This window comes from Pleuronectes platessa, chromosome 12, assembly GCF_947347685.1.
Source record: "Pleuronectes platessa chromosome 12, fPlePla1.1, whole genome shotgun sequence".
Taxonomy (NCBI): domain Eukaryota; kingdom Metazoa; phylum Chordata; class Actinopteri; order Pleuronectiformes; family Pleuronectidae; genus Pleuronectes; species Pleuronectes platessa.
Genome location: NC_070637.1, coordinates 22,042,443 through 22,068,922, shown reverse-complemented (window position 1 = coordinate 22,068,922; position 26,480 = coordinate 22,042,443). Strand labels below are relative to the sequence as shown.

At 41.9% G+C, this 26,480-nt stretch overlaps 2 protein-coding genes across 3 annotated transcripts; both read left to right on the top strand.

Annotated features, from left to right (window-relative positions):
- The first annotated feature begins 1,374 nt into the window (after positions 1–1,374).
- zgc:65997 (uncharacterized protein LOC794398 homolog) lies at positions 1,375–3,740 on the top strand. The gene is made up of 4 exons (XM_053436408.1): positions 1,375–1,701; positions 2,331–2,508; positions 2,675–2,769; positions 2,993–3,740. Exons 1-4 carry the CDS (start codon positions 1,375–1,377, stop codon positions 3,182–3,184), a joined length of 792 nt encoding a protein of 263 aa, XP_053292383.1. The 3' UTR covers positions 3,185–3,740.
- A 1,826-nt stretch (positions 3,741–5,566) lies between these two features.
- On the top strand, positions 5,567–26,052 carry pank1a (pantothenate kinase 1a). Of its 2 annotated transcripts, none has more exons than XM_053436142.1 (8): positions 5,567–6,471; positions 15,249–15,395; positions 16,041–16,246; positions 16,582–16,835; positions 18,577–18,753; positions 19,415–19,538; positions 20,647–20,772; positions 20,859–26,052. In XM_053436142.1, exons 1-8 carry the CDS (start codon positions 6,150–6,152, stop codon positions 20,916–20,918), a joined length of 1,416 nt encoding a protein of 471 aa, XP_053292117.1. In that variant the 5' UTR covers positions 5,567–6,149; the 3' UTR covers positions 20,919–26,052. The 2 variants fall into 2 exon arrangements, with proteins under 2 accessions (XP_053292117.1, XP_053292118.1); XM_053436143.1 differs by lacking the exon at positions 5,567–6,471 and adding an exon at positions 6,958–7,186.
- Positions 26,053–26,480: the final 428 nt, after the last annotated feature.

The window sequence follows — 26,480 nt, the reverse complement described above, 5'->3', positions numbered from 1 at the left end:
ATGTGACGGTGTCGAAAGACTCTGGTGGATTATAAGTATGTGACATTGGGATTGTTCACGTTTATAGATTCCAGCCTCTGATTGTCTTCACGTTCCACCAGCAGAGGGCCCCGTCAACCCACAGGGTGGACAAAACAGGAAGAGTTAATTAGAGAAACAACCGAATCAGCAGTTTATTCAGTTAATTCAGTATTTTTTTTATATGTGTGTGTTCATCTGTGTCTTTCCATTATGTGATTTTAATCTTAAGTTATTTGCTGCTTGACTGAACTATTTTTTCTTTGTTTATTTTTACCAGAAAATAATGAACACAGAATGTTTGCCTCATTTTGAGGATCAATATTTATATAAAATAACCTTAAATTAAACACCTGCTTCAGCTTAACTTCACCATTATTTACAGAAGGTGCTTGTTAGATAACTGGTATACAAACAAAAAACAAGTTAAATTAATAACTTGGACCTCCATCTTGTTGTGATGACACTCATCTCAATTTTAAGTTGATCTGATGTAAGCCCTGGTACAAGTACATCAAAGTAAAAATATGGAATATGACCACTAAATGCAAAATAGCAGGCTTCCTATTGCGTTTTTCCAATTGCGCTCAAGACTTGCTAGTTTGTCTGGTAATGATACAGCTGTGTATCGATTTTTGTGAAGATCGGTCAATATGAACATGTTCTTTTTGTGAGGCCCATTGAAAATTCCACCAGAATACGTACATTTTCACCATTTTCTAACTTTTTGCAAATTGTGGTAAGAATTTGAACATGTTAAGCCCTCAAAAATCCAATTCATTTGCCTGAATAATAAAAATAATCCTTACAATTATAATAGGGCCTCGCCTGGCAGTGCCTGTCAGTGCTCAGGCCCTAATAAAAGAATATAATTATATTTGCTCGTGGTCCAAACAGGTGATGTGATGTGAATAAAAAGTATTTGTGGTGTTGTACTTAACTCTGTCGTACATTTACAAATATGTTCAGTGTTGTGCAGCATTGTGCAAACTGTCACATGTACATCATGGCCACTTATGCAAGAGCCTTGCTGGTGTGAAACCAGTGACCTACACACGGCTGCTTGTTGTGAAACGTGCTGCCTTCAGGCTCCCCTCAATGGATTCTCCTCAATGGTATTAACATCAAAAATATGACACCAAGACATATTTATAGTGATTAAATATGGAACAAACAATGAAAAGATAATACAAATAATACCATTCAATTGCTTTTAATCTATTATCACTATACAAAACAGGCAAAATTCCATAGACTGTATATAAGGGGCATAATTCCGTAGTTTCTGTCTGAACACGAACGCATCACAAACTACATTCCTCCATCCACTTCCGTGTGTTACGCCACTCACCTGTCATGGCGGCCCCCGTGGCTCTCATTCAGGGCTCCAGCAGAGGACTGGGACTGGAGTTCTGCAGACATATCCTGAGGAACCGAGCCCTCGCGGCCGTCATAGCGACATGTCGGGACCCGGACGGGGCGACCGAGCTCCGGGGCCTGGCGGCTCAACACCCGGGCAGGCTCACGGTCCTCCGACTGGACGTGAGCCGGGAGGAGGACATCCGAGGAGCCGCGCAGCGCGTTAAGGAGAACTTCGGTCGGCTGGACCTGATCGTCAACTCGTCCGCGATGCTTCATCCCTCCGGGAAAGGAGAGACCAGCCTGAGAGACGTGTCTGCTCAGGTACAACCAACCTTTCCAGGGAGTTCGAGCTCCTCTCCTTCGACCTGGTGCAGGATAAATGTGCTTTAAAGTGAGATATCTTACTCATATCAGAAATAATGTTCCATAAAATATAACTAGAACAAGCTCAGTCAACTGTTTGAACACTGGGAGGCTACACCAGGATTTGTGACTCCTCATAATCCTCTCTTTCCAAACTCCAAACACAAACTCCTTTATTTTAAAAGCCTCTAGCCTAACTTTATACTTAATATCAATATTTTGTCATCAATTATATCTTGGAAGAATAGTTGGAATATATTCTTAAATTCGGCTTAGTCCTCAGCCCTAATCATTTCAAGATCATGTCATCTTTTGCTGTAAGATTGTCCTGCTTTAGTTGATCAGTCCTCTTCACTCAATATATGTTACAAAGGAGTCAATCCAGAAAAATTGAAATCAAGTGCGTCCATATGCATCCTCCACATGTTGATACATGCTCTCAATTATTTGATTAGAAGGTAAATGTGTACGTTTTGGAATAATATACTTATTTTTTTCCGACTGTGGTCGTTTTTAACATGCTACATAAAGAGTCTTGACTTGTGGAACCACTGATCTGTGCTGACCTAATCTCTTTCCTGTCGCAGGGCATCATTTCCACACTGACGACCAACACAGTGGGTCCTCTGGTGATGGCCAAGTACTTTGCCCCCCTCCTTCAGAAGGGTGGAGGAGGATTTGGTCAGCAGCCCGCGGAGAAACCCAAGCAGCACAGCGGCCTCATCGTCAACATCACGGCCAAAGTGGGATCCATTGGTGACAACGGTATAGCTGCGATGGAAAAAATATATCATCAACTATGCTACAATTTAGAAAGGAAGAGTCTAGGGAAATCAGAAAATCCTTGGTAGAAAGCAGAAGAGAACATATGAATATTTTGCTGCAGTGGACTTCCAATCTAACTTCTCTTCACCCCACCTTCTTCTTCCAGGTCTTGGGGGTTGGTACAGCTACAGGATGTCTAAGGCAGCTCTCAACATGGCCACCAGGAATCTGTCTATAGAGCTAGGCCGCGGTCGCCCCAAGGTAGGTCCTCTAGGTGCATTACATTTTATAAATACAATAAGCAAATGACAGAGTGGAGACTAATCTTCAAAATCAGCATTGTAATATGCTGAATATTCCAGATATTTTCCTGTTGTGAACTCGTCTGACCTGGACAATCTGCTGCCGTATCTTCACATGAAGACATGTTCCGGTATTCTGAAAATGGAGAGAAAGCTGATGGACTTGTTTCTGTTTTTTTCAGGTGGTGTGTGTGTCCTTACATCCAGGAACAGTAAGCACAGACCTCTCCCGACCGTATCACAAGAATGTGCCGACAGACAAGTTGTTCAGCACTGAGCACTCTGTGAACTGTCTGATGAGCCTCATAGACGCACTGAATATGGAAAAGACTGGCAAAGCGTACAACTGGGACGGAGCCGAACTTCCTTGGTAGAATCAAATAAATGGAGAGAGAGAGAGAGAGTTTATTTACCTCTAATGTTGATGCTAACACTCTCGGCTCCGTCTAGATTGTGCAATAAGCTCGTACACTAAGAAATCATCAGAATTTCAGATAAAGAGGTTTCTGCTGGAGTCACAGTCTAAACAGTTAAACCTCTTCCACGACCTCACAACCAGCTATGGTGCTTCGATCACATGTGACACACACACGGAGGCCTCATGCTACTGTGAGACCTGATGCAAGTGTATCCACACTGATGATCTAATGTCATTTATTATCATTACTTTTTTCAGTATTAATTAATATGACCAAGTGGTTTATGATAAAGAAATACTTTGGGAGTTGTTATTATTCACTTTCACTTTCAGCGGCTGTTAGCTTGAGACTGGGAAATGCTAGCCTGGCTTTGTCCAAAGGTAGAAAAACAAATGTAGCTGTTATCTAACTCAGGTCAGTCTGTACTAAAACCCGACTGTTGTGGTTTTACGTTATGATCTTCTCAGCTCATTTCCAATGTTTAAAGAAATAAAAAGCATCTTCCCCAAAAGGCTGAACTTCTTTAAGTGATTACTACAAATGATTTTCTCCTGTCCTTGTGGTCTTTCATACATTATTGTTGAATAAATAAAGGATTGATCTTTGCATCACACGTTCCCAATGATCACTGTGGACAACATAAGGTAGGCCTCAGCCATTTAGGTACTGGTACCTTGCAGCATGTGGCCACTGTTACTCAGTTACAATGAGGGGTTAGCACCATGCCTGGCTTTTAAATGTGTCACATGCTCAGCAACACTCAGGATAAAGTATAAAAGCCTGTGTCCATCCATCCTCGTAATCGGGTGCTCGTCTGTGTTTACAGAGAAAGAGGAGAGATGAGAATTAAGGCCCAGTGGGCTATGACTAATGACTGAGCTCTATCCTGTTAAAGGATTTTAACACATTGTTGACCTGATTCTGACCAAATGGAGGTTACTAGGTGAAATGTTTGACTAATATTATCACACAAAAAAGTCCAGACAACTTATTAGATAATTAAGAAACCCTCATATTTCCTCTTAGTCAGTGAACAGAAATGACTCTTACTGCACAATTAACCACTTCTAACCAGAAGGTGGCATTATTGGAGGACTCCTGCTTTTTGTTGTCCACAATCTTTATATGTATGTCTTTATCTTAAGTGAGTTAGAGACATGATGTATATCAAAGTCTCTGCTTGTATATAAATCAGTATGGTGATGATCTTTGCAGTTAATCTCCAGTTTTTATTGTTTGATAAAGTGTTAATTATGACATTACGATATTAGCCCCTCATCTGCACTGCTCCACATCTAACTTTACATTTGAGGTTGTAACATGATGGTGCAATATTTTTCTTTATCTTTATTGTAGTTCTTATGGTTTTACATAACTACTCGGTGAATTGCAGTTGTGACTGTGCTGCTTTGTTACAGTATGATTATTTAATTATATTATGGTTATGTCCGTTTTTTATGTATCATGTGACTGCATAACCAGTTTTCTGCGTTGTCTTTGCTTACAGCCCTCTCATCAATTATAATGACATCAATTATTATTATTATTATTATTATTATTATTATAGTTTAACATATCTCCAGAAACCTGTGTGGCTTTTGAAAACTGAAATTCAGGCCAAGAAAGACCGAAAGATCAACAAAGGACATTTACTGAGTTACTGTTATTAAGTAAATTTTTTCATGTATCTTTACTTTTGAGTACATTTCACCTGCCCTCCTTTACATACAATATATTAACAGATGCCTGAACTACATTTTAAGGAGAATTTATAAGAGGCTCTTTACGATTTTAATATTAACCAAATACACAGTTGGTGCAGTAAATTATGTAATAGACCAATGCCTCAGGGGATATGCTGTAATATGCAAATACTTACTGTATGTGTGCTCAAATATAACAGTTAATGCGGTACTTTTTCTTGGGTACATTTTCTATATATCCATTAAAACTTTTCCCCAAAGGTTCAACTTCCCCCGGTCATTGTTTTCCTTTATCAAACTGAGATTGTGGTTCTTTGACCTTTGCATCTCGGATTGTTCTGGCCTGAGCCTCAGTGTGACTCTACCACTGGTGTGTGTGCTGTGTTGTTGCCCCACAGGCTCAGATGTGTGACTGGAAACCAACGCACGCGCGCACACACACACACACACACACACACACACACACACACACACACACACACCACCTGCCAAGCAGCAGGAGGAAAAGCACATGTCGTCAGTGAATGAATTTGCATTAGTGCCTTTCCACGCAACAACAGGGTGACGACAGAGTCACACAGTGGCTGACATGTTGGCGGCTCTGTGCGCACATGACTGCGGGGAATGAGGGTGAATAAAGCGGGCACAGCTGCACCGACTGGGGTCCCTTTGTGTGAGTGTGTATGTGCAGGCGACACAGTTCGAGTCCCCCTCTTTGTATTTGAGAGAGTAGCATTAGTGTGTGATGCTCCTGCGGCGCTGAGAGAAAACCGGTCGGAGGAGGTGAACGGGTTCGGTACTCGGTTGGAGGAGCTGGTGTGACGTAGCGGTGCGCACCCACATAGACACACACTCAGACACACACACAGGCTGCCGCTGCTGCGCCTGCCAGGATCTCAATGTGGGGAAATGACCGCGAGTGACCTCAGAGGAAACACTGGATTTTAGCGCCGCTTGGTTTCTTATTGTATTTCACACAATTGAACAATAATGTGTGTTAGGTTTTAGCTCGACGTCTTCCGGTCAACAGCAACGTTTCATCCCGGGAGCGATTTGCGGTGTCTCGGTTAGCTGTGCTAATATCAGCTAAGCTAAGCTAAGCTAACAGCGTCCTCACCCCCTCCCACCCCAGCTTGTCACTGCCAGCGGCGGGGATTCGACGGTTCGTCTCCCGCAGATGCTAAGCTAAGCTAGGCGAAAGACTAGGAGCTGCCGCCATGGATAAAGCGAAGTCAATGATGGACAAGAAGGGAGCGTCGGGACCTTTTCATGTCAACAACGGGCAGAGCCAGCGGGGGTGCAATGGCCACGTCGCTGTGGCGGCGAACGGCGGCTGCTGCAGCGGCGCTGGGTTCGGCTCGAGCCCCGGACACAGCAGCAGCAGCAGCAGCAGCGGAGGAGGAGGCGGCGGCGGCGGCTGCAGCTCGTTTGACAGCATGCACCACCTGCACCGCGGCGAGGAACCGGAGTGCAACGGCTCCCCGGCCAAGAGGTGCAGGCTGCGGCGGAGGACTGAGTCGGTGAGACGGAACAGACCCCGTAAGTGTCAAACCAGCCTGGGGATGGTGGGGGTGGCAGTGGGGGCGGGTGGTTTAGCAAGAGCTCTTATCAGATATGTGATCATCGTCTGACATGATTTCCCTGTGGGGCGAATGCATGCGTGCAATCAGGGGAAACTGTGTAATCAGCCGGGGTTTGTTTTGCACAACGAGCCGATGTCTTGCTGCAACCAGGCACCGACAGCCAGGCACCGTGCTCCATGCCCCTGGGTTAACCGCAGCCCTCGTGACTCTGCGGCTATTCAATCACGATCGATACTCCTGATCAGATTGGTTGTTATGGGTTATCATCCCCCCCATCCCCTTTAGTTTCTATGCACCCTCAGGTTGCATTTGCAGCCCTGCGATTGGTCGGTTCCCCTGTGGTGGAAAAGCTCCTGATAAGTGGGTTTGGCTTGACTCAGCCAATTAGCGGCCGCCTCCTGTCTTCAGAAGGCAGGGTGAAAGAGCCTTGACCCCGCCCCCTGATTCACTGGGTCCTTCGGATGGTGCGAGTAAAAAAGATCTTCCTGGAAAAACTTGTTTCACAGCAGAATGGAGAATTCTGAGCGTTTCTCCGCGTGAAGTCTGAGGCTGTGATTCCTCTTTGCTCCGGACGAGTTTTAACAATCCTTTTTTATATATATTCTTTCTTTTGTATGTCAGTGAGCTCATATTCTGCCTCACCATGAAGCTTATAAGTGAAAAGAAGCCTGGTAAGTGTGAGATGATTCATCTTTCATTGCACACAGGTATCCTAATTTCTAACTTTAAATTCCCAAAAAATTATCTTCTTTTATAATTTGATTTTAGGCTCTGAAATCCAATCATTTGTTTCTTATTCTCCCAAGTTGGTGATCTTCATTGATTAACGCCTCATCAGACAGACTGTGATGGTGTGTACACTGATTTCAATGGACTGGTTGGTGCTTTTGCAGACAACTGGTGGTTTTCCATTTCTGGGAAATAACCAAACTTCCTCACAGCTCCTGTTTTGGTCAAAGCAATTGGTTTTGTTTTCAGCTTTCAAATTAATGGTTGTGACTGTCATCACTGTCACTGGTGGTCATTGTTTTCTTCTGTAGCCTGATTTTCTGATCTTGTAATGACAGGGTTGCTCTATAGTTTGAGATTAATTGGTTTAATTTAATATAACAAGTTCACTTTCTTTGTAAATCTCCCACAGCAAGAGTTGAGATGGGATTAGCATCAATTTGACCTTTTACTCTCTGGCTCTGGTATCTGTACCCGAACATCTCTACATATCACATGCAGTACTCAGAAGCACTTCACTACTTCACGGTGCAGTTAATCACATATCGTATAGGTCTATCTACAGGGTGTTATAGTGTTTGTTGTGTTTTGTAGAGTGACTAAGGGTTTGTTTACCTGTGTCATACACTGGGTCTGGTTATGCCTGTGTGAGACCAGCTGATCACAGCTTCAGCTTCAATTCATGTTGACTTTAGTAAATGAAGTGACGAGCACATTAGTCCTCTTTGCCAGTTATCTGGTGATACACTGTGAACGCTGTTGTTCAAGCACCGTACAGTGTCCTTTCTCTTCTTGATTACCTGAAATATGATTCCATAGAAATTTGAAATGTGTCCTTCACACCGAAAAAAACCCTCTCAATGTGAATTTCAGCACAGACTGTCTCCTTCCTATTGAATGTGAAACGTGTAGTTAGAGAATCACCACGTGAATGAAAATGAACAGGACCTTGTATTGATGACAAAGAAACGTAGACGATCAATTGGTCACAGAATGTAGTCTGGATACTGGGTCTGTATTTGTAAGACGCACTGACCTTTTTCTTGTGATCTTGCATCATGTGGTCTTGTGATTAGTGATAATCAAATTACTGGAAAAGTGTGATGGTACAGTAAACTGTCAGTGTCCATGTGCAGTGAGTCCTCCTCTGTGGTTTGTTGTGATGTGTAGGAGTCTAGAGTAAAGTAGGACCCTGAACCAGAGTGAGTATAGGTATTACATAATTATGGAACATGTCATGAGTAAACTTTGAAATGTCTGGTCAGAGAAGCTGTGCTTTATGGCACATCCTTGGATGGAGGCCAGCCGTTCCGATAAACTCAGATAACCCTCTAAGCTTTTCCTCACAGAGGCCAATCCTGGAATGTATTCCCCTCGGGGATGTGATTTTTTTCACTTTTGTCCTTTCTCTGCTCCGGGTTTCAGGGGGTTTAGAATTGGGGGGTTGTTATTCTTTTATTTTAGGTATCACTGCCAGTAGTTCCTCTTGTTTACACCGGACAACAACTTGGTTGTATAATTTCACCAAATGTCTCCCAGAACAGAATTGCCTTTATTTAAATTTCAACAGGCCTAATTTTCGGGCCTCGTCGCTTCTGTGACTGAACTAAAGTTTCCTTTTTCATACCCATCTTTTTACATTCGGGAACAAGGTAATTTAGGGGAATTCCACAGCATCGTTTCAACACAGAGCAAAAAACAGGAATAGGAATAATGGAGACTGAAATTGTGCAAATTCCGTTTCTAAAATGTGGTTGTATTGGGTCGCTTATTAAATGCACTGAGCTTGGTATCATACTTAAGGTTGCTTGAAAATGGAAAGTGGGCATTTTGGCTCCTATTCATTGAGCTATACGTTTCACAGATGTAATGTCTAAGAAGAAGGATTGTGCTGTCATTTAGTGGTTGTTGACAGTGTGTACACAAACACAGGTGTCATGTTGCTACTTCACTTTCCCCCCCCCCACACACACAGGTTTGTAGTTTTTTGTAAGCCCTGGCCTGATCCTGGTGCGTGACCTTACCTTACCGCACTAAATGTGATCTACTGGGTGTGGTCCTCAGCAGCAGAGAAGGGGGACAGGTGATCAAAGTCAGTCTAACAGCCTTGGGCTCAGGGAAGAACGATTACAGTAGACGAAAGAGAAGGAAACAGCTTTTGTGTACATTGTGTTTGTACGTATGTGTGTCCCGAGCAAACCCTGAAGACTGATGTCTCCAATTGGCTTTGAAGGAGGTGTGTTGCACATTCCATCTGTTGTGTTGGCTCACAGAAAACAGAAGACTAGGCAGCTCTCACAGCTAGTTAAAGATAAAGATTTTTAAGGAAGACAATATTTGGGTGACTTATAACTTACAACTGAAACCAAATTTACTTTGTCATTTTAAAGAGAATAACGTGTACATCAGGGCGTTTCAGGCTAGTTTCCAGCTCATTTGTACAAACAGTAAGTGAGTGTGTATGTTAAATTTGGTGAAACTTCAACATGCCACAGGGCAAGTCAATGTTTTACCTGAGAATCAAATGTCAGTGTGGGTGATGTAAGGAGGAAAAGAGGGTATTTGTAAATGAAAATCAAGATGAGCCGAACTTTTAGATCCATGTCACACCTGAAAATCAACCCAGACTCCTCCTTCTTTCTGTGCAAAGAAAGAAAAACGTCAACTTTATTCTGATGAAGTATATCTGACACTGCTTCCATTGAGCTTTAAAGTTACTTTTCCAAGAGGACATGGACATGCAAGGTTTGTAAAGTGTCCATGTATTGTAGTTCTTTCTCAACGATACACATATAACCACACTGTACTAAAGTAACAAACAGGACCAAGTCCGGTAAGTACACTTTAAAACTATGGATACAAACTGTCTCTGCTTGTAACTTCAGAGATAATGTGGCTCTTCACTGGTTATTCTCTACAGGGCTACTTCATGTTATCTTCAATGACAGGGACGAGTAAGTCATTCCTGAACTCTGATATTCCTTCATATGTTGTAGTACGTGTATATAATACTAGTATATGTGTAGTAGCAGGACTGCAGTAGTGGTGAAAGTAGTTGTAGAGTATGACTGGTTGGAAAATGAGTGAAAGGAGTGGTGTCTTAGAGCTTTAGCTAATGTTTATCTTTAGTGAATCATTCGCTCTTTAAAATGTAAGAAAACTGGGAAACGTTTCCCACACTGGTATTTTCAAATGTCTAATTTTACTACATTAACTCTCTAAAACATATTAAATCTAAAGCTGAAACAAGTATTCAATCAATTGATGGTCAGAAGCTCTATTGGCATCATTGTAAATTAAATATCTTTGGAATTCTACTGAACCTGCAGTGATGCTTGGCTTTGTAATGAGTGTATATATATCTTCATTATATCTTATATATATATATACACACACAGTGTTCAGCTGTCCAGTTGTTGATTTTCCTCTTATCACACAAACAGGCTGTACGAGTGTTGTTTTTGTCTTGCTCTGCACAAAGCACTTACTCACACTCACTCTCTCACACACACACACACACACACACACACACACACACACACAACAAGCCTCTCTTTGAAACCAGAGATTAAAGGTTAAGCAAGAGGAAATTTAATAGAAATAGTTGTTGCTGATAATCCTGAGGTTGTGTGTTTGTGTGTGTGTGAAAGCTGAACAGTGAGTGTGGCGGAAAAAAATTATTTATTTATAAATGAATCCCTTTACTACCTGTTTGTAATTCAAGTCAAACTGTAGATGCTTTTAGACGGGGTATCACATGAGGTGTGTGAGGCCATGAGACCCTTCACCTACAAGGACACAGATCACTTGTTAACTACTCTTTGTCACACTGACCTTTGACTGGACACTGTGTGTTAGTGTGTGTCCGTCAACGTGTGTATATGGTTGTGCTTTTTAAATGGAAACCCTGGGTAAGTGGGCACCTTGTGGTCCACGTAGGTTACACACATTTTCTTTTCTTCTTCCCTCAGTTGCGCTTTATTGTTGTGTTTTAACATGTGTAACGACTGTGGGGAGGGTCAAGGAAATTAGGAATTACAAGACAGAATGCTTCATTTTAGTTTCTGGAGTATTTTTATAAAAAAGCATGTGTTTATTCAGCCACAAGAATGAAAGAAGGCATGTTAAGTCTTTTCAGCCAGGGCGTCCATGCATCACTGAAGTCAAGCAAATGTAATGGAAGCTGTAACGTTTCCCGTGGCATCATGCATTAATGATGTAGTCACTGTTTGTTGTTTTTCCACTGCATAAGGAGAATGATCACAGGAGAAACGCAGTCAATGGATGTAAAGTAGTAACATGATGTCTGATCCTTACAATGAACTCCTTATGAGGATCTTTACTCTTTTAAATCATTGATTTCATATTGGATAACAAAGGCTGCGCTCGTTCTTTGCTTGTTTCAAGTAGAGAAAAAAAAAAACCTGAAATATAATTTCACTTTTTTTGCACATGAGGTTGAACAATACAATTATTGCCTTGCACTCAATGGAGTTTACACTTTTGTTATCTGAATCTACAAGTACTCATTGACACGATAAGGAAATAGTCCGGTTGTCGATTAACTTTTGTACTTATGAAAAGGCAAAGCAAAAGACTACTACTGATGCCTTTTCACCTTATTTCTGTACTTTGCTGAGAGGCGTCAAAGACAGATTATTTTTTTTTTTATTTATTTAGCTGATTTTTGATTGTTTATTATGTAGAAAAAAGTTAATTGTCTGGTTTTCCTCAACCAAAAATCCATGAATCTCAAACTACTAGGTAAGAAAAGACCAAAAAGTTATCCTGGTCTCTTGCAGTGATGCTTTTACCTTTGAATAATATCAGATAGGATAATTATCTTAATCCTGGTTTATCCAATGGTAGGTTTGAGTCAGATCTTAAAATAAATTTCACAAATGCAAATGATACAATCAGACAACTTATTGGAACAATCCATAGAAGTGTTTTCAAAATTAGGCAAGAGAACCTTCAAGAGTTGAATACCTTGAGGTTGTGTTGACAGCCATCAGAGGAGGTCAGTAGGTGAGAGGGGACGACGAGAAAGAGTCAACCAAACAGCGAAGGAGGAGAGAGTTGACTCCTGCTAAAGGTAACCGGACCCCAGCAGCAGGTGTGTGACGGAGCAGCGGTGGTGGTGATACTGGTCACTCACATGGACTCAGTTACCCCGAGAGGTTTCAGTGCTCCAGTGCTCCTCGTTTAACACGGGTCAATACAACACTGTCGCCGACTGACACATAAAACAATCCCGGCAACATCTCAGGTTCTATTTGTAACAGGAATAATAAATTAGGTTTATTATTTATTATTTATTTATTATTATAGGTTTTATGTCAATTTCAAGGTCAAGTAGAGCCGGGCCAATATAGATATCTGGTGGCTGATGCCAATATCGTGATAAAAATTCTGATTCAATTTTGCGAGGTCCATTGGAAAAACCTGAATTGTGTGCGTGAATATGCAGTAGTCCACGACACAGTGTTTTTGGTTGTGTTGGCTGAAAGTAGTTTTTGCGTTTGCTTATATAATTGGTTGTGCTGTGTGTTTTTCCATCTCGACTTGTTTTAAATTTAAGTGGACGTGTAAGACTAAGCAGACACGGCCAACCAATGATAGTCTATTTGCCATCAGTTTTTGTTTTAACCAACTACTTCCAATACTTGCTTTAGGCTAAGTTAACTACTTGCTGCTTCCAGCTATGTATTTAGGGAAAACGAATTTGAATCAAAAAGTAATACCTTCAAAAAATCATGTAAAGTCACCTAATAACAATAATTAAAACCAGAATTACTCAACCCTTGAAAGTACCAACTATAAAATACAATTTCTCAAACTTCTAGGACTGCAAAGCAGCACTGGGCGGCCCGAGCACATACCTTTTCAGGCTTTGCATGCGTTTTCCCTGAAATAGATGATGAAATATTGACACATAGAGCTGTTCAGGCTTGGACTCTGATAATCAGACAAAAGTTTGGTGGTGATAGGACAATGCAGAGCAGAGTTATGACAACATCGTCTCCTTTTGCGAAGGATGAACCTTCGCCGAACCTCAATGTTTACACGGTTTGAGGAAATGTCCAAATTCTGAGAGAGACAGAGAGATGTCACCTTTGCAAGACATGATTCCTTTGATCTTTGACCACTGTCACTGCAGGAGTTGAGCCATTTTGCGACGCCCATTGAAAATTCCTCCAGAATACGTGTCTGTGCCTGTCAGTGCTCGGGCCCTAAAAGCTCAACCATATGGATATAATTTAGTTTTTTAACATAAAATAAAAACATGCTTTGTTTACTCTACAAAGTAAAAGTCTATCCGTTTATATTGGCCAACATATGGACTGATACCAGGGAGAGAGCTTGTGTTGACTGATGTCATTTTTCTATATGAAAAATGTTTTTATGTATGAAGTACTATGGTTTTTCTATATGATCAGCTTGTGTATATGCAGGAGCATGGTTTTGTAGTGTCTTCTATGCAGAGTGGGCCAGCCAATCCTCATGCACCGAATACTTTCATTGAATGCATTCTTTAGCAGAATGCTGTTGTTCTCCGCAGCCATAGTGACCATGTGTTGTCTTAAACAGTTGCACAGGGTTTTCATTGTTCTGAGTTGTGGACTCGCTGATTGGTCCAAATGAAACTGCATGATCCCAACGTGACATCTTCAGATTGTTTCTTTTGTTCACAACTTGACAATATTAATTTTACGCTGTCGTAAATCAGACACAAGACACTGGAACTGGTCAATGTTTGTCATATTCGCGGCCTGAATGAAATGATAATTAAACTAGATTTGCAGTTGACTAATTGATTAAGTAGCTAATCCTTTCAGCTTTAATTATCAAGGTAATAAAGCCTGTTAGAAAGGCTGATGCACCTCTAAGTTGAATAACGCTGTTGCTTTGTGGTGCATTTAAAAACGTCTCAGCAGCAGCTGTCCTCTTCCGTCCACACCAGTAAATCTGACTTGAATTTAATTAAATCGATTCCGAGACGAGAAGCAAGCTGGAGATGGAGAGAAGGAGAAAGGGGGGAGAAAAGAGGAAGAAACCAGACGAGAGAGAGAGAGGGATGCAGTTGTCGACAGAGAAAGAGAGGGATAAAGATTGATGGTGAATGAGAACGGGATGGAGAGAAAGGATAAATGAAAGGGAGAATATGAGGCTGAGGAGTGTGTGAGACAGAGAGAGCGGAGGAGAAGATGGGGGGGGGGGCAGGGGTTGTCTGTTACCATGGAAACTGTGGCTCTTGACGAGAGGCGGTGGTTTTTCTTTTTTTCTAAACGTCTTGAACTGAACTCGATGTTCTACCAAACTGAGACCGTCCGGACCAGGTTCTCCTCTCCGAGCTGTGTCGTCCGCTCCAGAAGGTTTCATACAGCGAAACAAGGATCGATCAGTCAACTGAAAATGTATCTGCAACCATTTACTGGTTAAATCTTCTCAAATACTGCTTTCGTATGGTCAATAAAATAGATAAACTTCCCTTACGTCCAAAGATATTGAGTTTGCTGTCGTAGATGATTTAAGAAACCAGAAAATATTCACATGTAAAAAAAGCTGAAATCAGATAATTTAGCCACATTTTCTGGAAAAGTTATTTGAAAAACAATCCGTTCTTGTAAACTGTGTCAGTTCCAGGATATGATACTGAAGTCATGATAAGATACGAATGAATCACACTAGACTTTGTGGTTATTTTTGTGGCACTGTGGTTCTCAAGAGTCCATTAGTGGGCTTCTATTCAGTATCACATACCAGATATTGTGTTTCCGTTGGCCATTAACATAATGGATCCTATTTATCAAATCTCCATAAAACCAAAACAAAGAATCTGGGTTAGACTGAATGTATTAATTTAGCAAGTAAATAATCAGCTTTAGAGATGTTGGTTATTCACATGGCTCAACTCCTGGGTTTGATCATTTTGATCTGTTACTTCTTGTGTTCAAAAACAAACAGTTGTTTACATAACTTCCTCTTTGTCTTCCTCTCCAGCCTTCCCCTGGTTCGGTATGGACATCGGTGGCACCCTGGTGAAGTTGGTGTACTTTGAGCCGGTCGATATCACTGCAGAGGAAGAACAGGAAGAAGTGGAAAACCTGAAGTCCATCCGCCGCTACCTCACCTCAAACGTGGCCTATGGTAGGTACACACACACATGCACATGGAAAACTCATGTCGACCGCACTTTAGCAGTCGAACACAGCTTGTTAATAAAGTGTGTTACGCGTACTGAACATCCAGGTGTGTGAGTTGAACATACCGTAAACTGACATTACTACTAAAGACAAAAGACTGATGACATCAGATAAACGGACCAAGCTGAAGTTATCAATGTGAGAAACAGAAATGGAAGATCTTGAAAAGGGGGATTCTGTGTTCTCCCTGTATCTGACATAAACATAATCATAAGAAATCCTTTATGTCGTTAATAAATCCTTTATTTAGCTGTTTAGAGTGTGTTTGTCTTTATATATTTGCAGATATATAACTTGTCTAAGGCAAAACGGGAGTAATATAAGAAGAGTGTACACTAATCCCTATATTTCTTTCTATTTTACATGAAATCATATTAATATGTGATTTCCAGTTGAGCCTATTTTTTTAAATATTTATTCACACATTTGTTTTCAGACTGGGTCCCAATAAAATGAAATTATTTCTTAATTAAAGGTAAAATGTCATGTGATCTATTGAATGGGAGATAGTGGAAGTTTGTGAGAATAAACCATAGAGGAGTGAAGAGTGTGGCGAGAGAATCCTATATTGTAAATATACCTCGCTCAGGTAAAACGGGGGTCCGTGACGTCCACCTGGAGTTGAGGAACCTGACCATGTGCGGCAGGACGGGGAACCTGCACTTCATTCGCTTCCCTACACAGGCCATGCCCCGTTTCATCCAGATGGGACGTGACAAGAACTTCTCCAGCCTGCACACGACACTCTGCGCCACCGGAGGCGGGGCCTACAAGTTCGAGAACGACTTCAGAACGGTAAGTGTGTGGCAGAAATGAGCTCGGAGCTGTCCACTTGTGATCGGGTCACCTGAGATGGAAGTTAACACCAGGTGTGAACAGGGCCTCTCCTGAAGCGAGTGTTTACATGAGTTCGTTGACCCTGTCAGCAGGAAGATCTTTGAACTGTCCTGGGATCTGCAGCTCGAACTGAAGCCTACTTATCTCTTTCTTTGAAAATCATTATTAGCTTTATAGATTTATGGATGTTTCGGATCAATGTGATAAACCTTTAGTTTTATTCATTCAGTCCTCTGGATGTGTTACTTTAATGTTTATTCACATATTTTAAACGTCCTCACTTTGTGGTGCAGATGGCCGACCTGGAGCTGCTGAAGCTAGACGAGCTGGACTGCCTGATTCGTGGACTGCTGTACGTCGACCGGGTGGGCTTCAACGGACACCCCGAGGGCTACTACTTCCAGAACCCGTCAGACACCCAGAGCTGCGTGAAGAAGACCTGCACCCTGGATAACCCCTTCCCCATGCTGCTGGTCAACATCGGCTCCGGGGTCTCCATCATGGCCGTGCACTCGCCGAGCGACTACAAACGGGTGACTGGGACCAGGTGAGGAGGAGCAGACAGACACACAAACGTTTATAAAGTATGTTGTTTGATTGTACAATATGAAAAAGAAGATAACATTCAAAAAGTCAGTTACAAAATAATGACAAGTGGAAACACAAGTTAATATTCACACAATCACGAGAGAGAGAGAGAGAGGGAGAGAGAGAGCAGCAGACAAAACGCCAGGGGCTTATCATGTGACTCCCGTGGCTGAGTATCAGATTACGTCTCACAGCATCGTATTTCAAGACAACACAATCTACAGTCGGCCCCATTCAACAATAACACAGCCTGTTATTCATAACAGAGAAGTGGTAAAAGCTGAGATTACTAGGAAGCAAATTATGTTTGAGCTTCACTAGAAGTCATCAGCTGTTTGAACTCCAGTCATCTTTATCTGTTATCACACTGTTTACCTCATTTATGTAGCTGAGGAGGTCGACTGTGATTAGACGGGGGACAGTTGGAAAACAGCCCAGCTGTGTGTGTGTGTCACAGTTTCCCTGGAAGAGGAAAAAGGGAGCAACATTAAGAATTCTTTACTTAATCTACAAAGATCTTCAAAGATCTTCAATATAAAAAAATTGAATTCCATTTATTTATTTATTGTGCATTCTGTGCCGGGCTGTCAACCGGACGTGCAAGTTTCCTTGTGCTTTGCTCGGAGCAGAGAAAAACATCTTTTGTATGCAGATGCCATTGAAAAGAATGAGTTTAAAAGAGAACATTATAGAGAAACCCAACAGTTCCCACAAAGAGCAACCACTTGGCGACAGCGGTGAGAAAGAAACTTCCAACAGAAATGGACTCAATGTTTTTGCAGCCATCTGCCTCGACCTGATGGGGTGAGATGAGAGAAATGGGGGAGAGAGAGGAGGCGGAGGAGGAGGGTGGTACGGGGAAACAGAGGAGAGAGGAAGAGAGAAAATGATTGGAATTCTTTAGAAGTGGTCATCACTAAGTTGACTATATTCACTATTCAAGCAGGCAGCTGTTTTTTATTAGTAGCACAAGTCTCCAGTCGTGTAATAAGCCATTCAGCCTGTTTGATGATGATGATGATGATGATGATTCAATACAGACAAGGATGTGTTATTAGACGGTTTGTTATCAGTGTGCAACACAGTGACCTTATCTGCGGTTGCTCTCAGGAAGATTATCTTTTGAGTAAAGGTACCAACACTATCAGCCTCATCTGCTTGGGTTGTCACTGCATCATTTGTTACTTCCTTGTTCTGTAAAGTACAACTGTGTCTCATTAGCTGCTCTCAGACGTGCGTGCGCGTGCGTGTGCGTGCGTGTGCGTGCGTGTGTGTGTGTGCGCGTGTGCGTGTGCGCGCGTGTGCGTGTGCGTGTGTGTGTGTGTGCGCGTGCGCGCGTGTGTGTGTGTGTAAAACGTGTTGAAAGCTTGTGTATCTCGTTTTTCAATCGCAAGCCGAACAAATAGTTTCAGGCTCCTTAAGTGGTCACAATAGTTTTCTCTTACAGAAAGAACATTTTTCAAACTGACATTCGGGTCAAAGGGAGAAACTATTATCTCATTTCACCATGCATGCAACAAAACACAAACCTTGAGAAACTCCTGCAGGTTGAACCACTTAAATCTTTAGGGGGTGAATTATTCTGAAAGACTTAACACAATGAAAACACTCTTCTTCGTCCACTCTTCTCTTGTGTGTAAACTTAATTCCCCTTTTGTCTCGCTCATATTATCTTACCGGGCTTTGTTTTTACCTTTCAGTCTGGGAGGTGGAACATTCCTGGGCCTCTGCTGCCTGCTGACGGGATGCGAGACGTTCGAGGAGGCGTTGGAAATGGCCGAAAAGGGCGACTCCACCAACGTGGACAAGCTGGTGAAAGACATCTACGGAGGAGACTACGAGCGCTTTGGCCTGCAGGGCTCTGCTGTCGCATCCAGGTGAGTTTGAGAGGCAGTTTGTCTTGACATTTCCTGGAGCTTTTCCTGCCAGCAGCCTGGTGACATATCTGAGTTAGCCCACGTGACAATACAACAGGAAAATGTCTAGAAACATTCAGAGCGAGTGATGATTGATTCTAATATGCCACAGTGCAAAGCTGCAAAAAACTAAACAAAAGGAATATAAAAGTCTCAGAATGACATAGAGGTGTATCTGAGTGGTAATAGCAGCATGAACTACACATGCTAACTCAGAACTCTACTTGCTAATCTGGGTTGAGAATGTGTACAGTAAACTGTGTCCAAAGGTTGATCCATAAAGCAAAGTGAAAAAAATGGGTTTAATCACAGTCAGCAGATTTGTATCACTGTTTATTCTCAGGGTGTTTTATTCTGTTATAAGCACACGCACACGCACACGGACACGCACGCACGCACGCACACACACACACGCACAAATTGCCAAACAACACTGTGTTGTCACTATTGATCTGAAGGTTGCTTCGACATTTGCAGAGGTCATTTTCTGTGTCTGCGGTTTTTGTTATTAATAAAGATTCATTACAGGTAGAAGCTGTGTCACTGTGTGTGTTCGTGTATGTTAGTGTGTGTTTTATATTTGTTTATATTGTTGTTGACATGTGAAATGTTTCTTTTACAGTTTTGGTCACATGATGAGCAAAGACAAGCGAGACAGCATTTCTAAGGAAGACTTGGCCAGAGCCACGCTGGTCACCATCACTAATAATATAGGATCCATTGCACGGATGTGTGCTGTCAATGAGGTACACACACACTCGCAAACACACACTTATTCCTAATTCATAGCTTTTCTAATGAATCACATTTGTCACAGCGCCACAATTAAAAAAAGGCTCATTTTGGTGCTGAACCATTAAAGCTAAAGAAAACATCCGAATTGAAGTAAACAGGTGAGTAGTTGAATAATAAATGGAGCCACTTTTAAAGCTGGATATGAAGATGTTTCAGATGTGCGATCAGCCTGGAGTCTTTCTGTGTGCGTTGAGCTTCTTTACAGTGTTGCCTTGTGGCATGGCGATCAAGCAGCATTGTACAGGGCTATCACTGCACACAGACATGCAGCGAGGACACACACACGCACAACACTTCCACCAGCTGCAGTTTTCCGATATGAACTATAAAATCAGTTTGTTTAGAATATGTTGTAATTTTAACCGTTGATGTTAGAAAGTGTCGCCCTTCTATAGATTCAGGTTTAAAATGTAGACACTCAAACCATACCTGCTCTTTTGTTATAAAATATTTATTTGACCTTTTAACAAGAATCATAAGTGAGTAGGTAAACAAATCTATGTCCCCAAAGTCCCCAAAATATTGTTGTTATGCAAAAATCCTTGTGTAAATCTTCTGTACTGTCTTCATCAAAGCCTTCAAAGCTTCTCAGTTTATCAGGATGCAGAGGTCAAGTGGTTTGTTTGTGTCAGAACTAGTTTGCCTGCTCTCTGGCACCACCGTGTGGTCTGGAAGAGGAGTGTCATTTGTCTCAGATTCTGGTCCCTTTCAATATTTCAAAAAAATCACATTATCAGGAATTTATCATTGATTATATCTGTGATTTTGTCAATGTGAGTCGGCTAAATGACAAAACAAGAAAAGGAAGTGTCACATTGGACTTAAAAAAAAAAATCAATGTTTTCACGTGTTTTCTGACTTTTTATAGCGCATACATTCCATTGATTGAGAAAACAGTTCTAAGTATTTGGCTTTTTGGTAATTTCTGTTGAAGGTGAGGAGTTGTCAAATATGAGGTTTGTGGTTAATGATTGGCATCTTAACCCCCGAGCCCATCAAAGCACGTGTGTTAATGTTTTCTGTTTTTTCAAAATTTCTTCCCGTCTGTCTTCTTTGTAGAAAATCGAGCGAGTTGTGTTCGTTGGGAACTTCCTTCGCATCAACACGGTCTCCACAAAGCTTCTGGCCTACGCCATGGACTTCTGGTCCAAAGGACAACTACGAGCCCTCTTCCTGGAACATGAGGTTAGCACTTGACTAATATATCACACGTAAATCCATGTAGGAAATTCAAAAACAAAAGCTCTAATAATCCATTGCCTTGTTTTCAGGGTTACTTCGGGGCCGTGGGTGCACTGATGGAGCTGCACAAGACAACAGAAGACCCTTAAAGGCCGCTGCGTGACATCATCGTCCCTCGACAGGACGATGTCTCCACCTCTGGATGATGTGACGTCGTCCACTTTTGACGCTGCTGAAAGGTCCCGTTCTCAGAGGCCACTAAAGGAACACTGAGCGGGGGACACAGAAACTGAAAAAAGCCATTTTAATAATTTAACATGTGTAAATAGTGATAACCTCTAACGTGAATCTTCTTAATTTCCCAAATAGAGTCGGCCTATCGTAGAGGTTTTAATATTGTGATCTTTAATTTATGGTTTCCTGTAATTTTCTGCTGCTCTGTGGATTCCTGTCGGGAGACACGGAGTGTTTCAGTGATCTTTGTTACGCTGTGTGTGTCTGTGTGCATGTGCGTGTGAGTGTGTGAGAAAACCTACTGTAGCATTAAGTCCTGGAGGCTGTGGTGTCCCTGTCGACTATTTGTGCAACAAGATACTATGTCAACACAGAAATGAAGTTGCTCTCTAATGAGTGACTGAGCATGTTTAACCCCCAGAGACTCACAGCAGCATCACGTCGCCTCCGGCCGTCACCTGTCGGCTCGCAGACGGACAGAAATAGACAAACGTTTCGGACATTTTGGCATTAGCTGAGGCTCGGGAGGCATTTTGTTGTTGCACAAAAAGTGGCCCAGGACACCTCAGTCTTTTTAGGGAAGTGCACTGAAGCCAAATCCTATTGAGATTCGTTCAACGCCTGCCTCCTACACAGAGGAGGCAGATAAACAGTCTTTATTCTCTCTGTGTTGTTCCACTACAAATGGCCTTTTTGTTTTTTTTGTCCATCTCTCCTCCATCTACCTTCAGCTCATCATTAACACGTTCACGCCTCACCTGCTGAGTTCAGTGTTACCCAGCGGGACCAAGACATTGTCTTCCAGTAGTTTGTGCTACAGCCGGGTCGTAGAAGTGTCTTCTCGCCAGTCGGTCTCAGCGACCCCTGTTTGTGTTTGAAACACTGTGGGATTTAGTTTCTCTCTGTTGGGAATCGTCTTTTCTTTTCCTCTTCGCCTCGTCAGTGTCCAGCTCGAGGACACTTCAGCCGCTCGTTGGCCTGATTCCTCGTCCTGTAGCTCCTCTAGCTTCCTGCTGCCTTGTTTGGGTGAAGCATTGTGATGCGACGAGGCTCTCGGGCTGAGCCAGTGTGATGCTAACGCGCCATGTGAAACCGGGCATTTATAAAAAGCTCTTGACGCATATGCAGAAGAATGCCGTCACCTGCTGGGAGACAATAGGGACCAGGATGCTTGACGGCCTGTGTCGTCCCTCCTGCAAAATACACAGATGCAAATTTGCCAGCAACACAATCCGCTCATTTACTGTTTGTGTAAATTTGCTGATTGGCGGTTTGTCGTCATCGTGCTGCTGCTTAGACGACATCTAGAGAAACAGTGGGGAAGAACTGTAACCCTACACTTACAGGAGACTGAAAACTGATCTGCAAACATTATGTGAAGTTGCAATTTTACATTACATGCACATACTAAAGTCTGACAGCTGAAAAGACGCTGCTGCTTCACCCGTGAGCTCACGAGACGCTGGCAGTGAAGCATGTTGAATTCATTGAGATGATAACTGGACCACGAGTGTTGCGCTCTACCCCCCCCCCCCCCCCACACACACACACCTCCTTCACCCTGAGCCTCCACAACAGCCTCTAATCTCTGTTCGCTGTAAAGAACTGGACCCCGCAGCCTGTTGTGTGTATTTATTACCTCCGTCTTCTTGCCTTTTACTTTCCACGGATCCCTTCAGATCCTCACTGCTGACACGCTTTGCTTTGTGGCTCTTCTCTGTGTCTCTGAGCCGAGGTGCTACAGCCCAGCACTGGAATAATGAAGGGGAAGCCCTGACTAGCAGGCTGAGCGTTGTGCAGGTACTCTGAATCGACCGACTGCGGTTTTCTCTGATTAATGACGTGAGTGAGGTTTTATCCAATGCAACTCACCATATGTAACATTTTAAAAAGTTAAGCTGGAGAATTTCTTTATACTTGCGAATGAATAATGGAATAATCACTCTTAGCAGAGAGCGCCCTCTGTAGTTTAATATACTGAGAGTCGTTTCTTCCCCTGTGGTTACATTAAGTCTCTTGGCTTATTAAATGCCAACGCTCACGCAGGTAAATCTGCGGTTTGATACCATTTCAAGTATTTAATCCTCCGTGTGCTCCATCGTGATGCTGCAGATATTCTGTTCAGGTGCTTTCTCATCTATTTCTCTTATCCTCAGACTTTGCCTTTTCTCCTCCAGCTCATGTCTGGATGATGTGTCCGTGGCCTCGACCGGTCGGGCGCCGCTCGGCCGTCGGTTATCTCGTGCCACCTTCTCTTTTATTCTGAAATCCCCGATCTGTTGCCTTCGCCGTGTGTTTTATCCCACGTTCGTGCCCTTCGGTTTCCTGTGTGGTTTCTCAACTTTACCTCAATGTGTTGTTCTTTTATGTTCAGCTTTCACTCTTTGCTTTCTGTCTTCTTCTTTTTTTGTGTTTTGCCATAATACTGTAACAGAGGATTCAGTGCAGTTAACACACATTAACAGTTTGAAGCCCAGTGTTTTGGTTTTCACGGTTCTCCTGCTTCAACGTGTTTCCTCTCAAATCTGAGACGAGAACTTTTCAATGGTTTTGGCAACAGTTTGATTTGGGAACAATTTTTTTTTTTTTTTTCAATTTTGATCCTGCTTTTGACAAGCAATGTGAGTGAATGTGCTTTTCATGTCATTTGAAAATACTGTTGTGGTGAATTTATTTTATTTTCTCTGTTGGCACAAAAAGAACCAGTGTGATTGTTGAAATGTAAAACCCTGCTGTGATGTGCAGCACTTATAGAAGTGGAACCTTTTAAAAACACACATCATCACTGTCCTGCAGAAGCTTTTTAAAAACGCGTGGTTTCAACATTTATTCTGGGCTTTTCACTATTTAGCTCAGACCTGAGGTCAGTGCAATCTGTTATTGGAAATAGATAAAGGAAGACAAACAGGAAACATTTAAATATGATAAACAAAGTCTGCAGAATATTGATGACCTGTGTTTTAAAGTTGTTTTTTCATGTTGTTTTTAAAGTTCTCCTGTGTTTAGTGATGGTGAAATTACAAGTTCTAACATCATTACACTAATTTGAAACAGTAATATCATTGCTTCAGATACTTTACTATTCTTGAACCTAATATTGTTCTAATCTATCGCTGCAGCTTCTTTGTTTCAATCTGCAAAAGAACTAAAGGATTTTAAGACTGAGCGTTGGGGCCTATTGAAGAAAGTAAATCAGAGATTTCCGGAATAAAATAATATTGCGAGAATAAAGAAAATGCAGAACCCGTGATGCCAGAGTTCCTGGATCCAAAATCTTTAATCTAAACAACCTTAGAAATCCCTTTTGAATAAGATTTATAGATTAAAGTCCAAAAAGTTTGTGGCCCGAATGCTCAGTCCTAGAATTTAAAACCTTTACATAAACTGTGTGAATGTTCAGTCGAAGCAGTATCACATCTCTAAAGTGTTTGAAACGTTCTCTACAGCACAGATCCACTGAGAAGTCGATCATCACTTTTAAAGCAATGATTTCTTTCCCGTTATCCCGAGTGAGGATGTTGTTTGTTTTTAAAACCTGATAGTTGACGTGAGGGTTTGAACCTCCGCGACCTGTTGTCGGGTTCACGTCCCAGATCAGTGTGAATTTCTTTGGTTTAAAGTACCCGCTGAATAACAAAGCTAACTTCATCCATAGTGGGATCTAACTAAAAGGCTATGCAGCAGCACGTGTGTCCCCTTTAACTAACTCATCTCTGAACCGTCACAGTTAATTTGACCCGTTTGTTAATATGTGTTTTTTAAAAACATATGCAACCCTGTTAGTTCCCTCCGGTTGGAGTCTGGACGGAGAGTTTGTGTCCTGCTGATTGAGTCGTTAACTCTATTTAATGTGGATGTTTGCAACAGGGTGTGGTCGACTGTTGTTTCAGTGCGAGCGCCGCGATGGAGAGAAGTTTTGTTTTTTTGAATGTTTCATGACGGACCTCCGCCTTTTTCCAAACTGTGTGTAAAAGTGGTAGTTGGTATATTCTGGTGTTTTATCTTCTCATAGAGTTACTTCAGGGTAGATAGAGAAAAGTAAACGCCTTGTTGTTTTCCAACCTTGTCACACTGGTGTCAGTCAGTGTTCCTTGTGACCTGTTCCTCGTCTTATATTGTTTCACCCCCCCCCCCCCCCCCCTTAACTAAATCCTTTTCCGGAGGTCGAACATCCTGTTGCATGAACACATCCACTCTTTAAACTCTCCTCTTGAATGCTTGACTGGCAGGGGGAAAAAAAAAAACTGTTTCAACCCTTGTGTATTTAATTGTACAGAGATTTTTTTTGTAAATAGTATTAATATGATATATTCTACACCAGCAATCTGTCTGTTGATGAAGTGGATTCAGCGGGTCAGGGCCTCAGAGCAGACAGAACACGACGCATCGAGACAAACCAACTTCTCTCTGCAGCTTTATCACACTCATCAGAATCTTTACCAGAGCTGCGGTGATTGGTTGTTAGAAGAATACGTGAAGAAATGTGTGTTGATTTCCTCTTGGTAGATGGTTGATGGGATTTTTGTTTAGGAATAGATATATTTCAACATGTTTTTGTGATTGTCTAAAGTTCTGCAGACTGTCTGATAGGAAAACTTTACATTTATTGTCACTTTAATATATTTTAAATGCGTTGGAAATTCTGAACTGTGATTGACAACTGAAATAAAAGTCTTTTTAGGAGGAGTGTTGGTTAAATTGGACATTTCCTCTACAATTTGTTGTGTTTTATGTTTAACGTGAGAACACCGCGGTCCTGATGCCCGTTTTCTGTCTGCTGGAGTTCGACGCCGGTTCCTCACCTCGGCTTCTCCGTGATCTGGATCCGAGTGTGAACCTTCGAGGATCCCACTGCTGGTTGTTGGCATCAGTTCTGCTGCTGCTTTTAACTCTGGTTTGGAAAATAAAGAAAGGAAGAAAGGGTTTTAAAAAAAAAAGAAAAGACGATTAACAAAAGGCTCCCTGCCTTGTGCAATGTGTATGTACTGAAGTGGAGAGATTTCTTTTTCTTTTTCTAAAAATGAATTAAACTAAAACTGGATGAGATAACGTGGTCTGGATGTTTTTTTACTTTGCTGTGCATGGAAAGAATGAAAGGATGAGGGATGGACAGGAAAAGAGATGCTATTGAAAGAAAATGGCTGAAAGGAAGACAAATGATGGACACGAGGAAAATTATATATTGAAGGAATTGGTACATGAATGATCTGTGCAAATGCAACCTTCACAGTCACCCCTCTGAACAATAATGGATGAGTCCATTGACAATTGAGGAAGTGACATCACCCAAGCAGTCTGAAGACATAGAAAGGCGTGTGAGTCGGTATACTTACCCATTATTCATTGTTTTTGTTGTCAGGTTTAGACGTTCTGACTCAACATTAAATTACCATGTAAATAATCAAATTATATTAAAGATTGTTAACTGTAAGCTGAAAACTCCTTCAATTCCCTGTCAGGGTTGACTCCTCACTGAT